Genomic DNA, 14,365 nt, shown 5'->3' with positions numbered 1-14,365 from the left:
GCCATTTTTCCGAGGAAAAAGAAATTTTCCCAAAAAGCTAACATTCTTGATACTCTCTCTTAATTCTCCGGATAACTCTCTCTTATCAGAGTGGAAAATTTTCAGACTGAAAATCCAAAGTGAAATCTCCGCCGCCTGTTCCCTTGCTCCCATGGCAATCAGCAGGCTCTCTTCTCTTCTTTTCCATTTCAGCTCCGAGGAGATGCACGATGGAGAGCGGCTTATCGCTGGATTTACGACGACGGGTTGCTGATTAGAGGTGCTGCCGATGCCGCCTCCTCCGATGCCTTTCAGAAGAGTGCGAGAGCTCAGAGCAGGCGGATCGGAACAACCACGAACATTGAGAAAACCCATATAAATTCGCACTTGAGGAATTCTGCTCTAAACTGATCCCACAGAGTTGACGAACCATGTGGAGAGCCATTCAACAGCGCGCAATAATCGCGCATCCGTTCACCAGACAGCGTCATGTGAGTGTGTTGATATCTCAAAAATTGCATTCATAATAACTGTTTAACTAAAAAATATTTAGCGTTTGAATTTTAAAAAAATGCTCAACTAACTTTATTAAAATGTACATATTTTATATTATGTTTAGGCATGTCTTTGTTAACTCTCAATTTTAACCGGAGGTTGACAATTGGAAACTAAAACTTCGAACTACTTAAAAGTGAATCCTTGTTTAAATAAAAATATACTCTAATCTGTATTTAATAATAATATTTTGTGTATCCTCCATTTGTCAGAGTCGCGTGATTGCCATTCGCCGGGAGGATCAGTCGGTTTGGGAGCGACGAGCTCCATTTGGACCCACCCATGTCCAGAAGTTGGTCAAGCAGAATGTCAAGGTTATCGTCCAGCCCTCCAATCGTCGAGCATATCCCATGCAGGTGAGATCATAACATACTTGAATGTGGAACATGTACCCGCTTTCAATCTCCTTCCGCTGTAAGCCGTATTTTTCCATGGTCAGTTGGCAACGGATTTATTGTGTCGTCGGACTAATCGCTGCCTGGAAATCATATCGCAGTAGTCAGCCGTCTTTATAGTGTATATTGTACTGCGCGACACACGCCCCCCAAAGTTCTGTGCATCATAAATATAAAAACTCGAATGATAAGCCCCTCTCCGAGGAGCTCTAAATTTGGCAATTGGCTGGCCTTGAGGCCAAGTGGAAAACAAAAAAACGATGATGAGAGAGAGAGAGAGTAAGCCGTAAGCACTGAGCTTATCGTTCATATACAATGATTTCAAGGAATCTATATAGTATAGAGTGCTCAACAGATTTCTAAGATGATAGGAGGAGGCACGTGAGGCGAACAATGATTAATTAATCATTATAACTATAAAAGCGATGTTTACATTGCGAACCAAAATAACAAGTTTTTATATTAATTGTGGTTCTTTAAGAAACTAATTAATCAACTGATTAAATAATAAACCAAATTGTAGAAGAGGAACTTAAAAAATACAACTTAAAGTCTCCTTTACGTCTACAACTTTAAATTAAAAACAAATTACCTAGATATCAGAACAAATATTATAAATAATAATAAAACTGACTCTCATTTCTCCCACCTACAGAAATTAATTCTGATCTCCATATATATTTCTTTTAATTATAAATTTTCCCCCCTTTTCCAGGCTTATATGCAAGCTGGGGCCCATATTCAGGAGGACATCAGCGATGCCTCGGTGATTTTTGGTGTTAAACAAGTTCCCATTGATGCCCTGATCCCTGGAAAGACTTACTGCTTCTTTTCGCACACCATAAAGGCGCAGGAATCGAATATGCCCCTCTTGGATGCCATTTTGGAAAAGGTTTGATTAGAACTAGGATATACTATATAAATGTTTCTTGCCATTTCTAACTTAAACTTACTTCCTTCTAGAAAATCCGTCTTATCGACTACGAACGCATTATCGATGAGCGTGGAGCTCGTCAGGTGGCTTTTGGAAAATATGCTGGAGTTGCTGGTATGGTCAACATTCTGCATGGCATTGGGCTGCGTCTGTTGGCTCTGGGTCACCATACGCCCTTCATGCACATCGGACCGGCTCACAATTATCGAAATTCATCAATGGCCCGGCAAGCTATTCGGGATTGTGGATACGAGATCTCGCTGGGCATGATGCCCAAGTCTATTGGCCCGCTGACTTTTGTGTTTACGGGGTCCGGAAATGTGTCCCAAGGAGCTCAGGAAGTATTCTCGGAACTGCCCATTGAGTATGTGCCGCCAGAGATGCTGCGCAAGGTGGCCGAGCATGGAAGTGAGTTTCAATTCACAGAGTTTTTGAAATCAAAAGAATCTAATAATCATATATGATTTCTTTAGACCAAAACAAGCTGTACGGTTGTGAGGTGAGCCGTTCGGATCACCTGGAGCGACGTGAGGGCGGCGGCTTCGATGCCAAGGAGTATGATGAGTTCCCCGAGCGTTATATATCCACTTTCAGCACTAAGATCGCTCCGTACGCCTCAGTTATTGTGAATGGCATCTACTGGGCCGTGGGCAGTCCCAAGTTGATCAGCATTCCGGATGCCAAGAACCTGCTCCGTCCAGCCAATACACCTTGGTTGCCCACCAGCAAGGGTAGTCCCGCCCTGCCGCATCGTATGCTGGCTATTTGCGATATTTCTGCCGATCCTGGTGGCTCCATTGAGTTCATGAATGAGTGCACGACCATAGATACACCCTTCTGTCTGTACGATGCGGATCGAAATAAGGATACCAAGAGCTTTAAGGGACCGGGAGTGTTGGTCTGTTCTATTGATAATATGCCCACCCAGTTGCCTAGGGAGGCAACAGATTTATTCGGTGAACTATTGACGCCCCATGTCCATGATATCATCAAGAGTGATGCCAAGAAACCGCTGGCGGAGCAGCAGTTCTCTTATCCCATTCAGTCGGTGAGTTCTAGATTCATTCAAGTGCATTGTGACCGCTTATCTCAGATCTGTTATCAGTTAGCTAACTAGTCTATTCCTATCTCTCATAGGCCATTATCGCCAGCAATGGTGAGCTTACCGAGGGCTTCCAGTACATACAGGAGCTCCGCGACTCGCAGAACCATCGATCGCGTCACAAGATGGAGGGAAGATCAGAGTCCAACAAGAATGTCCTAGTTCTGGGTGCTGGCATGGTGTCTGCCCCTCTGGTGGAGTGGTTGCATCGCGAAAAGGATGTGAGTATTACGGTCTGCTCGCAGGTCAAGGAGGAAGCCGATCGATTGGCCCAGCAATATGCGGGAGTGGACAGCGTCTATCTGAATGTGAACGAAAGCACTGGCCACCTCCAGGAGCTGTGTGGCAAGGCCGATGTGGTGATCTCCTTGCTACCCTACAGTCTCCATGGCATGGTGGCCAGGTATTGCGTGGCGGAGGGTACCCACATGGTCACAGCTAGTTATCTCAACGATGAGATATCCGATTTGCATGACGAGGCCAAGGCCAAGGGTGTGACCATCATGAATGAGGTGGGCTTAGATCCGGGTATTGATCACCTGCTGGCCCTGGAGTGTATCCATGAGGTTCAGGACAAGGGAGGTGTTGTGGAATCCTTTGTGAGCTACTGCGGCGGTCTACCGGCACCGGAGCACTCGAACAATGCTCTGCGTTACAAGTTCTCCTGGTCGCCAAGGGGAGTCCTCCTCAACACACTTTCGGCTGCCAAGTATCTGAGTCGTGGGCAGATTGTGGAGATTTCCGGTGGCGGCGAACTCATGTCCTGCAATCGCAGCCTTGACTTTTTGCCCGGCTTCGCCTTGGAAGGGTTCCCCAATAGGGATTCCACAAAATATGGTTCATTGTATGGACTGGGCAAGGATGTGCATACACTGCTGAGGGGAACCATCCGCTACAAGGGCTTCTCGGAGTCCATAAAGCCCATGCAGCTGCTGGGCCTGATTGATGCGGAACCACACGCCCTTCTGCATCCCAGTGGACCGGATGTCACGTGGCGCCAGCTGGTCATCCATCTATTGGGCATGTCCGATTCGAGCATCTTCTATGAGAATTTGAAGCAGAAACTGAATGAGCGGATTGGCGATGTGGAATGCATCGAGAGCTTGGGTCTGCTGGATGAAACTCCAGTGGTGAAGCTCAATACTCCTTTGGACACGCTCAGTCATTATCTTTCCAAGAGATTGGCCTTCGGTGAGTGCTTGAGAGTTTCTTTTAATCATAATAGTTTCTTTTCTTTTTTTTAAATATAATAACTTACATTTGCTTTGATTCTAATATTGTTTTTTCCCCTTTTCTAGAACGCGATGAACGTGATCTGGTGGTGCTTCGCCATGAGGTGGGCATCCGTTGGGCCGATGGTCGTCGCGAGGAGCGTGGCATAAACTTTGTGGTCTACGGGCAGCCTCAAGGACATTCCGCCATGGCCATGACAGTGGGCAAACCAGCTGCCATAGCCGCCAAAATGATACTAGATGGTAAGTCTTCTTAGGGATGGTCGAAAATATCTATATACCGGATATTGTATTGATATTTGAGATGAAAGACATTTATGCCATGAATCTAATTCTGAAATCTTTAATCTTATTTGATTATTATTTAATATTTTCCAGGTGAGATCCAGGAACGCGGTGTCCTGCTGCCTTTCACACCCGACATATACCGCCCAATGCTGCAGCGTCTGCGCTCCGAGGGTCTGACTGCCACGGAGACCTCCAGATGGTTGAATTAATTCGAGTCTGAACCCAGAACTGAGGAAAAACCCCTGAACTAATAGGTCCTAGGCTTAAGTCTTCATTCACACATTATATTCTGCCTAAACTGCCAATGGGTAAAAGTTCTCGTCTTATTTAACAGTTTGTGCTGTGTTCGATAAGAAAGTCATTACGTTATCTTAATACAGAAATAAGTTTTATGACTCGGAGCTACTTGAAGTGCGTAAACAAGTTGAAGTCGGTTCTCGACGAAGAAGGAGGAAAATTGTGAAATTTGTGTGTTCGTTTACTGTTGTGAAAATTGTTGATGAAATAAATTTGAATATTTATGGAAACATTCTAGAGGTTTTTATAATATTTTTTTTGTAATAGAATTGAAACAAAAACACCCTCATTTTGAGTATTAATAAATATTATCGAATGCTTTAAATACTTAGTTTATGGACTATTTATATTTTCCCCGGTTGCGTGCTTTTTAATCTTCAAGTTTCGATTTCCGTTCGATTCCGTTAGCAACCCGCTCTGCCCATAGGGGTTATCTCCCGAACTTGAACTAAAATTAAGAAAACACGGCTTCGATCTAAATTTAGTGGGCCTATAATACACGCAGCATGATGATCCGATCAGAACGGATCCGGCCCGGACCCGAGTCGGTCATTAACGTTTATAATTGTAATAAACAACAGCCCACAAAGCGAGCTCCCTCCGAGATTGTGGTCACCGCTGCCGCTGGCTTTGCCTGTGGAAATTGTGGAGCTGATAACCTCTCCTCGGTCGCCGTCACCGCCGGACAGACGGCCGTGTGCTGCTGCTCATGGAGTGGGAGCAATCTATTCGGCTTTTTACAAATTTCAATTCACATTCATTCAATGCAAAAAAAAAAAAGAATTATAGTACATGCACACGAACACACAATCTCTCATTGTGATAAGAGTGTGTGCCTTAGTGATGCCCAAGTTACTATTCTAACTAAAGTGATTAAGTAAAGGTAAGGTAAGAAAGTTGATCAGAAACTACTTTAAGAGGAACATGGGTACAGGTCTGTAAGATCCAAATTTAGGGTATATTTGAAAAGAAAAATTTGTAGAAATCTTAAACACCTTTAGAAGAATTCAATAAGGTTCAAATTCAGAAGGAATGGTAAATATACATTATTATATTATTGAAAATTCATTTAAAAATTTGCAATAAAATATTCAAGGTACTAAATTCGAGATATATGTTTCTTTTTATGTTGCAGAGATTTTTTGAATAACTTTGGACATTTTCTAAAGAAATTTTTAAAACAGAATTTATTTAGTTTTATTTCAAATAGCTTATAATCCAAACAGAACCTGGAAATAAACCAAGTTTCTAGTGTTATCAGTCACTTTTCATCAACTAATTTATGGAATGTAAGCAGATGTTTGATAATTAAACAGAGAAGCTGCTATAAATAATTAATAAATATATTGAAAACACAAAGACAAATTGAGGGACGACGAAGAAAGCCCGGATCCGGCTCCGTTGAAGCCGCCAGATTGCCAGCACTGCTGCTGTGCGCACTGGGATTTGTTTTTGTGGAACCCAAGTCGACGCAGTCGGCGTCCCGAATTAAGCGCCTGAGCTCTTCAGCGGCTGATAAGTCCGCAGTTCCCGTTCAGCCGCCGGCGCGTCCGGAATACTCCTCCATCTTCTTGGCTCTGTCTCTCTGTGTGACTCTGCGTGTCTCAGTCTCAGTCTCCGTCACCGTCTCCGTCCCGGGTTTTTCTTCCGCCTCCTGCTCTTCGCCAAAGTAACGGCAGCTTGCGTGCTGCGGCGATTATTTAATTTACTGTCATTCGACGGGCCGCCGCGAGTGAACGGAACAGAAGGCGGGAAAATCATATACACAGTCGCATATTCAGTGTGTTGATCCGTAGATGTTATACAATAATGCCGGGAGTAGTAACCATCTGACCCATTCAAAGGTCAAGCCCGCCGATACGCGATAGTCCCGGGATTCGATCCAAGTGCAAACTCCGAGCGAGAGAGAGTTCCCTTATCACATTTGTACTGACAAAGTAACTAACAAGTGGAACAGCGAACCGAACCTATTACAAATAGCATATTGGGAAATATTCAAAAAACAAATCAACAAAATGGGTTGCATGCGCTATCTGTCCGACGCTCATTTGCGGGGCTTCGAGCGCTACAAGGTGAGTGGTTCTTTCCCCCAGAGGAGGGGCATGGGTGGGCTTTAAACCCCAAGCTGAGGGTCACCATTGAAAATCAATGTCCTATTTGGAAAGTTCCCTCCTACGCCGATACAACCCATCAATTGTTATTGAATTTTAACTATAGAGCAGGGAGTAGGAAATTTCTGTCATCGATTTTAAACCATTTTCATGAAATTTTCGATTTTTCAATAACTTAAACAAGTTCAATTTTAAAGTTTCTGAAGTTCTTCCTTCGCAGTACTCACTCCCATTTAATTGTTATTGAATGTTTTTAGGAGTTTTCAAGGAAACTATTTTCCAATAAAGAAAAAGGTTCTACCTTTAAGAGTGCGCAGAAAATTCTTTGGGAACTCTATTCAAAAATATATAAATCAAATAAATGTCCTGGATATATACTAAACAAAAGAGTTTCCATTATTCAAAACAACATTGTGTTATTTGTTATCGATTTTACTAAGGTAAGATATGGCTGTGCTAACGTGACTGGCTGCCCGCAGACATTTCTTTCTCTGTAATAGACAGATAGCTAATCGCACTCACAACTCACTCTAGTTCCGGTTAGTACAATTCAAGTGGGTTCGGAATGTGTCGAAATTTGTACTATCAAAATTATAATGTATTACTACCGCCTGTGGGTCATCAATTAGGTGATAACCAAGCAAGTTTCAAGCAAACAAATGTTTCGCAAACGTAAGGAAGAGGATGAGGAGGCATTGAACTGTCAATGGAGAGCTACAATGTGCTGAAGCCTCGGTCTTATGTATATATAGAAATATATGTGACAGATGGATAGATAGTGCCGGGATGGGATTTGGTGAGCCAGTGGAATGGGGTTGTGACTATCAAAAGTGGAATTTGTACTTGTAAAGATTACACAGAGACAGATAGAGACAATTAGAAGTAACAGAGGGAACTTGCTAAACTTGCTACTTAACTTTAAAGTTGGTGGCTATTACGGAATTTCAAGGATCCGAGGCTAACTATACATTGCAATCTTATCAAATTCAAATCTTTATCAGCTAGAGCATACGAATTTCACTTTCAATCACACAAACAAATTTAAATTAACTCTTTGGTGTAATTAATGAAATTTGAACATTTTACGGTGTGTTAGCATTATCAAAATATAATGTGTTTTTATGACAAGAATTTGTATAATATGTAGTTAGGCTACTGTATCATACATCATGGTTCGTTTTATCTTCTTGGACAAGTCTGATATGAAATTTATTACCTTTTCAATTAATTTTCCCCAAATGAGGGACAATCAAACTAAATGGAAATAGACCACCCCTATAGAACTTTCTCACTAATCAATACCTCTGTTAATTTCTTCCCCCCAGTACAGCAGCATAGACACGAGCTTCCTCAGTGTCTATGTGATGCACCCTTTCTGGAACTATTGCGTGAAGGTAACAATAAGGATATTAATATTTCATTACATTCAGATTAATTTCAACTACCAATAATTAACCTTAGTTTGTTCCGAAATGGCTGGCACCCAACGTACTGACCTTCGTGGGCTTTCTCATGACTGTGATCAACTTTATCCTGATAGCCCACTACGATTGGCGCTTTGAGGCGGCCAACGATTTGGAGAAAGGCAACACGGTGCCAGCCTGGGTGTGGACAGTGGCGGCCATCAATATACTGATTTACTATAATTTGGGTGAGTTAAGGAGGCATTGCGAGGTCCTTGAAATATATAGAGTTTGCGTCTCTCAGATGGCATGGATGGCAAGCAGGCACGAAGGACTGGGACGAGTGGACCCTTGGGGGAACTCTTTGATCATGGATTGGACTCCTATTCGGCGGCTCTGATACCCATCTATATATTCTCCCTATTCGGGACGGCAGATCTGCCACCAATCCGTATGTTCTTCGTGATTTGGAACGTGTTCCTCAACTTCTACTTGACGCATGTGGAGAAGTACAACACGGGAGTTATGTTTCTGCCCTGGGGCTATGACTTCACCATGTGGGTGAGTCACGGAAATAGTTTCACTTAAAATTTGTAATTAATTTTTTAAATTAATTCATTTATTTGCGATATAAGGGCGTCAGTGGCATGCTGTTTGTGGCCACTGTTTTTGGTCCAGGGATCTACCGCTTCAGCATGTATGGTTTCACGGTCGCCAATGTGTTCGAGGTGGTTCTGATTGGCTCCGGTATGGTCAGCAGTCATCCCATTATAGCTAGAAATATCTATCTGTGAGTATGCCAATCTTGGCTTTAAGGTATATTTAAGAGAATTTAAGAGAAATATGTGGTTTCTTTTAGGTCTTATAAAAACAAGACGGGCAAAATGCGACCCATGTGGGAGATGCTGCGCCCCTTCTTTGCCTTTCTTTGGCTCTTTGTGATTACATTGATCTGGTCGTTCTTCTCAAGAAATGATGTGATTAACCATTCGCCGCGTATACTTTGGATTCTCTACGGAACAATATTCTCCAATATTGCTGTATGTCTTATTTTGATATTTGAATTATAGTTAATAATTTAATGCGTCCTTCTCAAAGTGCCGCCTGATTGTGGCCCAAATGTCGGACACGCGATGCGATGGCTTCAATGTGCTGATGTGGCCCCTGGCCGCCACCGTTGCTGTGTGCTGTTTCCCCTACTACGAGACAGTGTTCGAAACGGATCTCCCCTTGGACATTGAGCTATGGATACTCTTTGGTCTGACCATATTTTCAACGTTAGCTCACTGGCACTATGGCTTTGGAGTGGTAGGTTATACTGAACATCCGATAAAATGATATGTTCCTGTTCAATAAACTTAAAAATGGTAATTACTTGCAGGTATCTGAGATGTGCGATCACTTCCACATTCGCTGCTTCAAAGTAAGACCGACTGGCAGCCAATTGGGCTCCGATTTAACTCAACAACTTTTACAGAATAATAACAAAATCAAACCGTTGAAAACCCATTGAAACTAAAACGAAATCACACCAACTAACAAAAAAATCACATCAAAAACAAACAAAACGGGGACAACCAAAAACTAAATCAAAATCAAAACCATCTTGTGATATATAGTAGAAATATATATATAAATGGGTTCCAAAATCTAGGTTCTAAGTCACAAAAAAAAAAACACTAAACCGATACTCGAAACCCTCGCCCTTCATGCGGTTTCTAATATGGTAAAGTCCATACGAAGATATTATGATATATATTCCTAATACTAATCCTTAGATTAAGACTTAAATCGTACTTAACTGTAGGCTACGCGCATGCTGAGCTCAATCTACGCAGATGTATTAATCTAATAATAGACAGCTGCATGTTAACTGCATGGTAATTCGATAAGTATTATGTGCCTGAAGAATGGAAACGTATAACTATGATAATTGCAAGGCTATGCTGACTGTACCGCCCATTGTATTGTAACTATTTCTGTAGATCACCAAACCGTCAACCGCCAACGCCGAACAGGAGCTGCAGGAGGTTCAAGTTGAGGTGGAACCTGTAGATGTCGATGAGGCTGAAGCTAAGCCTGAGGCTGAGGCTGACACGGAGCCGGCCAAGCCCACGGAAAACGGGGAAGGAGTTTAGCTTATCGGCGCGATAACTCAACCGTTTTTGTGTATGTTTAAGCTTAAAAACTCATGTTACCTAAGTTGTTAAGTCAAAGTCGAAAAGTGTGTGTTTAGGCTTAAGTTCGAAATTGAAAAACTAAATATATATATTTGTTAATGTTGAAGAATAGGTAAAGATTGTGTTTCATAACAACTAAGAGAAAGGAAATTAAATAAAAGTTAACTCTCAGTGTGCGAGCGCTCAACCTAATCACTATCTATAAAAGGTTATTGAAATTGTGGAGAATCGACGATCTCAACTGATCAATATCAATAGCTTATAGATGATATTTTAACTTTGTGATATGTGTGGGATAAATAGATAGTATGATTTGATATATAGGACCAATAAAATCGGAAACGGAAACACAAATAAATTAATACGAATAAGCGAAGTTTTTGGATATTTAAAAATTCAATGTATAAAGATTTACGATATTTTTACTTTAGTTTCCTTTCCTTAGGTTTTATTCAGAGTGTGCAACTGCCATGTTTTGGGATATATGTATGAAAATAATTTAGCAAAATTGTCATTATCTTACATTATAAACATAGCGCGCGTCTTGGGTGGCATCTGCCCTTAGTTGAGCAGCAGCTGGGCCACAATGCTGTTGTCATCCGCCGGATTCACTGCCGCGTGCAGGCCAGAGCCGCTCTCAAGGAACTCGCGCAACTCATTCTCCAGATCACCACCGCCCCCTGGCTGCTCATCCGGCTGATCGTCATCAATCTCCATGGCCACCACCGGCTGCTGCAACTGGGGCATGGCCACTGGCTGTTGCAGCAGTTCTGGCAGTTGGACACGTGGCGAGGCTGGACGTGGTGGAGGCAAGCCAGCTGAAATCAAATGTAATTAATTTAAAGGAAACGAAGAATAGGAAACTAGACATACCGTAGGACATGCCCATGGCCTTGCGCAGCGCATAAGGATCGGCAATCGCAGATGGCGGCAGCTTCTTGGCTAGGTCACTAATTTGCTGGGTCAACTGCTGGGCGGTTTGTGCCTCCTCCTGACCAGCAGCCGGCACCAGGCCGAGGTGATTCGGCAGGGGCTGCGACAGACGATCGTGTTGCGTGACCCGGAGCTTCTCAATCAACGTCAGATTTTGACTGAGATGTTCGTGCATGCGGCGATTCAACTCAAAGTTCTTCATTTCCGTTTCCATGCCGTCCAAGAAGCTGACATCGATGCCCAAATCCTTGAGTGAGTGCAGACCCTTAAAGTCCACCTGGGTATTTTTGTATTTCTCGTACTCCTGTTCGATTTGCTCGGGGGTTTCTGCGGCCTCCGCCTCGGGCTCAAAGCACTTCTCAATTTCTCGTTGCTCGTACGAGTGCAGCTGCATGTTGTAGAGCTCCTCCAGAGATTTGCTGTGCTCCCCGTTGGTAAGAATGTCCAGCAAACCGTTCGCTATGGTCGTGCCAAAGCTCGAGTCCTTGGTAAACTGCAAGATGCTCTCCGCGTACTCAGCACTGGAGGCATCCCCATACGTACGCAGAACCAATTGCGTCTCCTCGGCGCTCAGGGTGGAGAAGCGTGAATCGAAAGTGGGTGCAAAGCTGGCAAAGGCTCCGTAGCTGAGAGGTTTCACTGTCTTCATGGCATTCCGTTTGTCCACCTGCCGCACCTGTAGCTGAGTGCTGCCCGTTTGCAGTTTGCCAACCAGATCGCCGATGGTCACCACCCTCTCGGGCCCATCGTTCTCCTCTTTGGTCAAGAGATTCAGCGTGGTACTGCCATCCTTTCCCTGTCGCAGGAAGCCCATCTTGTGGGCGTTTCTTTTGGCGTTCACTCGATGCTTGGCCTGTTGGGCGGCATTTTGCACTTGTGCCAGGATCTCCTCGCCTGTCAAATCATCGACATAGGGCTCAAAATGAGTTTTCGGTGTATTCGCCAGGCGTAGCGTCCGTTTGCGTTCCTCCTCCTCCAACTGGGCGGGAGTCGGCAGCTCCTCGGCTCCCGTTGAAGCTCCCTCATCCGCCGAATCGTGAGTTTCCCGTGACATATCATTGGTACTTAACTCGAAGCCGAGTTCTTTAGCGGTCAGCTCCCTCATATAACCGGACAGAGGCTTGAGGCTTCGCATTAGATTCTCCGGCTGCAGATGCTTCATGCCCACTTGAAGCAATCGCTTGGCTGCCTTATTATATACCGTATCCACATGGTTATACTTGATGGCATTCTCGCACATCAGCTTAAAGTCATCGCTGAATTCCGTCAACGCGCCATATTCGTGATCATCAATCTTCTGACGCATCGTTGAAAAGTCCATGGGCTTGTGGATAATGGAGGAGTACCCGGGCGCCATATCATCGGTGACAGGCCAGGCAAAGAACTGATGCGGATCCCGCTTCTCTAGGAAACGCAAAAGATGCTCCAGCAGCTTGTTTAATGGGGATTTCTGTTGCTTTAGCTTGAGGACACAGCTACGGGGCTCCCGGCCGGACTCACTGCAACTACTCGGGGTCTTAGGCGCCTCCAGAGCTCCCTTAGGTGTTAAGGCATTTAGAGAGTTGGTACCGCCAGGCGTCGATGGTGATGGTATAAGTAGCTGGCGGAGGAAAAAGGCGCTTTGATTTATTTTCATGTTCTCCTCAAAATTATCCAGTAACTTACGTCTGGCAGTGGCTTGGTGGGACTGCTGCTGCCGCCTAAACCCAGCTGCGATGAGGATTGCAGCGAAGACGAGTCACCACCCATCAATATGTCGTCCAGCTTGCGCGGTGCTATGGGCTTCGTCACTGGACAATTGGACGGTGAGTTATCCGTGGTAATACCCGCATAGAACAGGATATTCTCCGGCAGCGGCTGAGACTGGTCGTCATCGTCCATAAAGCTGAAGCCATCCTGACTAGAATCGGCATCGATGGCAGCCGGAGGTGGCGCCACCGAAGGCGGTGCAAAGCCACTGCAGGCGGCATCATCGGCACCCGGCAGCACCAAGTCGTCGTCATCCGCCGACCGATGACGATCCCGGCTTCTGTGACGCTTCTCCTTATGATGCTTGTGTTTCTTCTCCCGATCACGATCTTTCTTCTTCTTCTTTTTCTTTGACTTTTTGTGTCGCTCGCGATGGCCCTGCTGCTGGTCCTGCAGCTCCTCCTCGGGAACAGGGGACATCATGGCCTCGGCAGCTGTGGGCGGTCCACCGTCCACCATTGGCGAATTGGCACTGTACTCGGGCGTGTTATTCGAACCCACCTTGAGGATCAGCTTCAGGCCTCGCTGCAGCTGAGCCGGATCCTGGTGCTGGCTGTATTCTGCATTAATAATAATCCTGATTAGAAGAAATAAACAAAAACAATGCGCTTCTCTTTTCTTCCAGTGCACACATGCTCAACAACAAGCGGCAAAAGCGGCTAGAGCGAGATGGCGCTTCACAGGGGGGACCGCACGTAGACGCAGCCACTTTTATTTGCCGCTTACCCTCATATTTCTCGCGACGCTCCGACTTGTTCTTTTTGTGCTTCTTGGAGGAGCCCATCTTTGGCTCCAAGTTGTTTAAAAATTAGGCGGAACGGTGGCAAATATACATAAATAAACGAAAAACAAAAAAGTGGAAAAACAGACGCCAGAGCAAGAAGATATCGATATGTATCGATGTAGGTATGTTCGGATATTGTTTTCAAAACATCGATTGATTTTTCACTATCGATGTTGTGAGAATTATATTTGTTATTTAACAATTAACACAGTACACGTGTAGAATTCTCATGTAGGAAGTAAAACAGAGAGAGCGTAACAGAATTCTCTCATGAGCGAGCACAAATATTGTTTTCAAAACATTTTTTTTCACCTATGGATGTTTAAAAATTCTTTTTTTTTATTAGTTCTAGGGTAAAAAAAAGATTTTTTGTATTAATATACATTCGTTTTGATAAGTATGGGTTACCGATAACGATAGTAT

General features: G+C 44.0%; 3 protein-coding genes across 4 annotated transcripts; 2 read left to right on the top strand and 1 right to left on the bottom strand.

Annotated features, from left to right (window-relative positions):
- The first annotated feature begins 196 nt into the window (after positions 1-196).
- Positions 197-5,012, top strand: LKRSDH (lysine ketoglutarate reductase/saccharopine dehydrogenase). Its single transcript, XM_020943560.2, has 8 exons — positions 197-470; positions 747-890; positions 1,645-1,821; positions 1,893-2,271; positions 2,337-2,911; positions 3,001-4,156; positions 4,264-4,440; positions 4,576-5,012. Exons 1-8 carry the CDS (start codon positions 411-413, stop codon positions 4,692-4,694), a joined length of 2,787 nt encoding a protein of 928 aa, XP_020799219.1. The 5' UTR covers positions 197-410; the 3' UTR covers positions 4,695-5,012.
- A 1,194-nt stretch (positions 5,013-6,206) lies between these two features.
- LOC110176851 (ethanolaminephosphotransferase 1) lies at positions 6,207-10,668 on the top strand. 2 transcript variants are annotated; one of them, XR_015271183.1, is made up of 9 exons: positions 6,207-6,854; positions 8,219-8,287; positions 8,355-8,544; positions 8,601-8,857; positions 8,932-9,086; positions 9,156-9,336; positions 9,395-9,604; positions 9,678-10,022; positions 10,282-10,668. XR_015271183.1 is itself a non-coding variant. In XM_020943321.2 (9 exons), exons 1-9 carry the CDS (start codon positions 6,798-6,800, stop codon positions 10,432-10,434), a joined length of 1,314 nt encoding a protein of 437 aa, XP_020798980.2. In that variant the 5' UTR covers positions 6,207-6,797; the 3' UTR covers positions 10,435-10,668. The 2 variants fall into 2 exon arrangements, 1 of the variants encoding a protein (XP_020798980.2); XM_020943321.2 differs by having other exon boundaries at positions 9,678-9,719.
- Positions 10,224-14,313, bottom strand: Brd7-9 (Bromodomain containing 7/9). Its single transcript, XM_020943288.2, has 4 exons — positions 13,885-14,313; positions 13,075-13,718; positions 11,350-13,009; positions 10,224-11,294 (listed from the first exon to the last, which is right to left on the bottom strand). Exons 1-4 carry the CDS (start codon positions 13,940-13,942, stop codon positions 11,038-11,040), a joined length of 2,619 nt encoding a protein of 872 aa, XP_020798947.2. The 5' UTR covers positions 13,943-14,313; the 3' UTR covers positions 10,224-11,037.
- Between the last annotated feature and the right edge of the window lie 52 nt (positions 14,314-14,365).

Source organism: Drosophila serrata, unplaced genomic scaffold (assembly GCF_035046125.1).
Source record: "Drosophila serrata isolate PLE 108 unplaced genomic scaffold, ASM3504612v1 contig_240, whole genome shotgun sequence".
Lineage (NCBI taxonomy): Eukaryota > Metazoa > Arthropoda > Insecta > Diptera > Drosophilidae > Drosophila > Drosophila serrata.
Note: the sequence above shows the minus strand (reverse complement) of the source record. Positions and strands in the feature narration are given on the sequence as shown.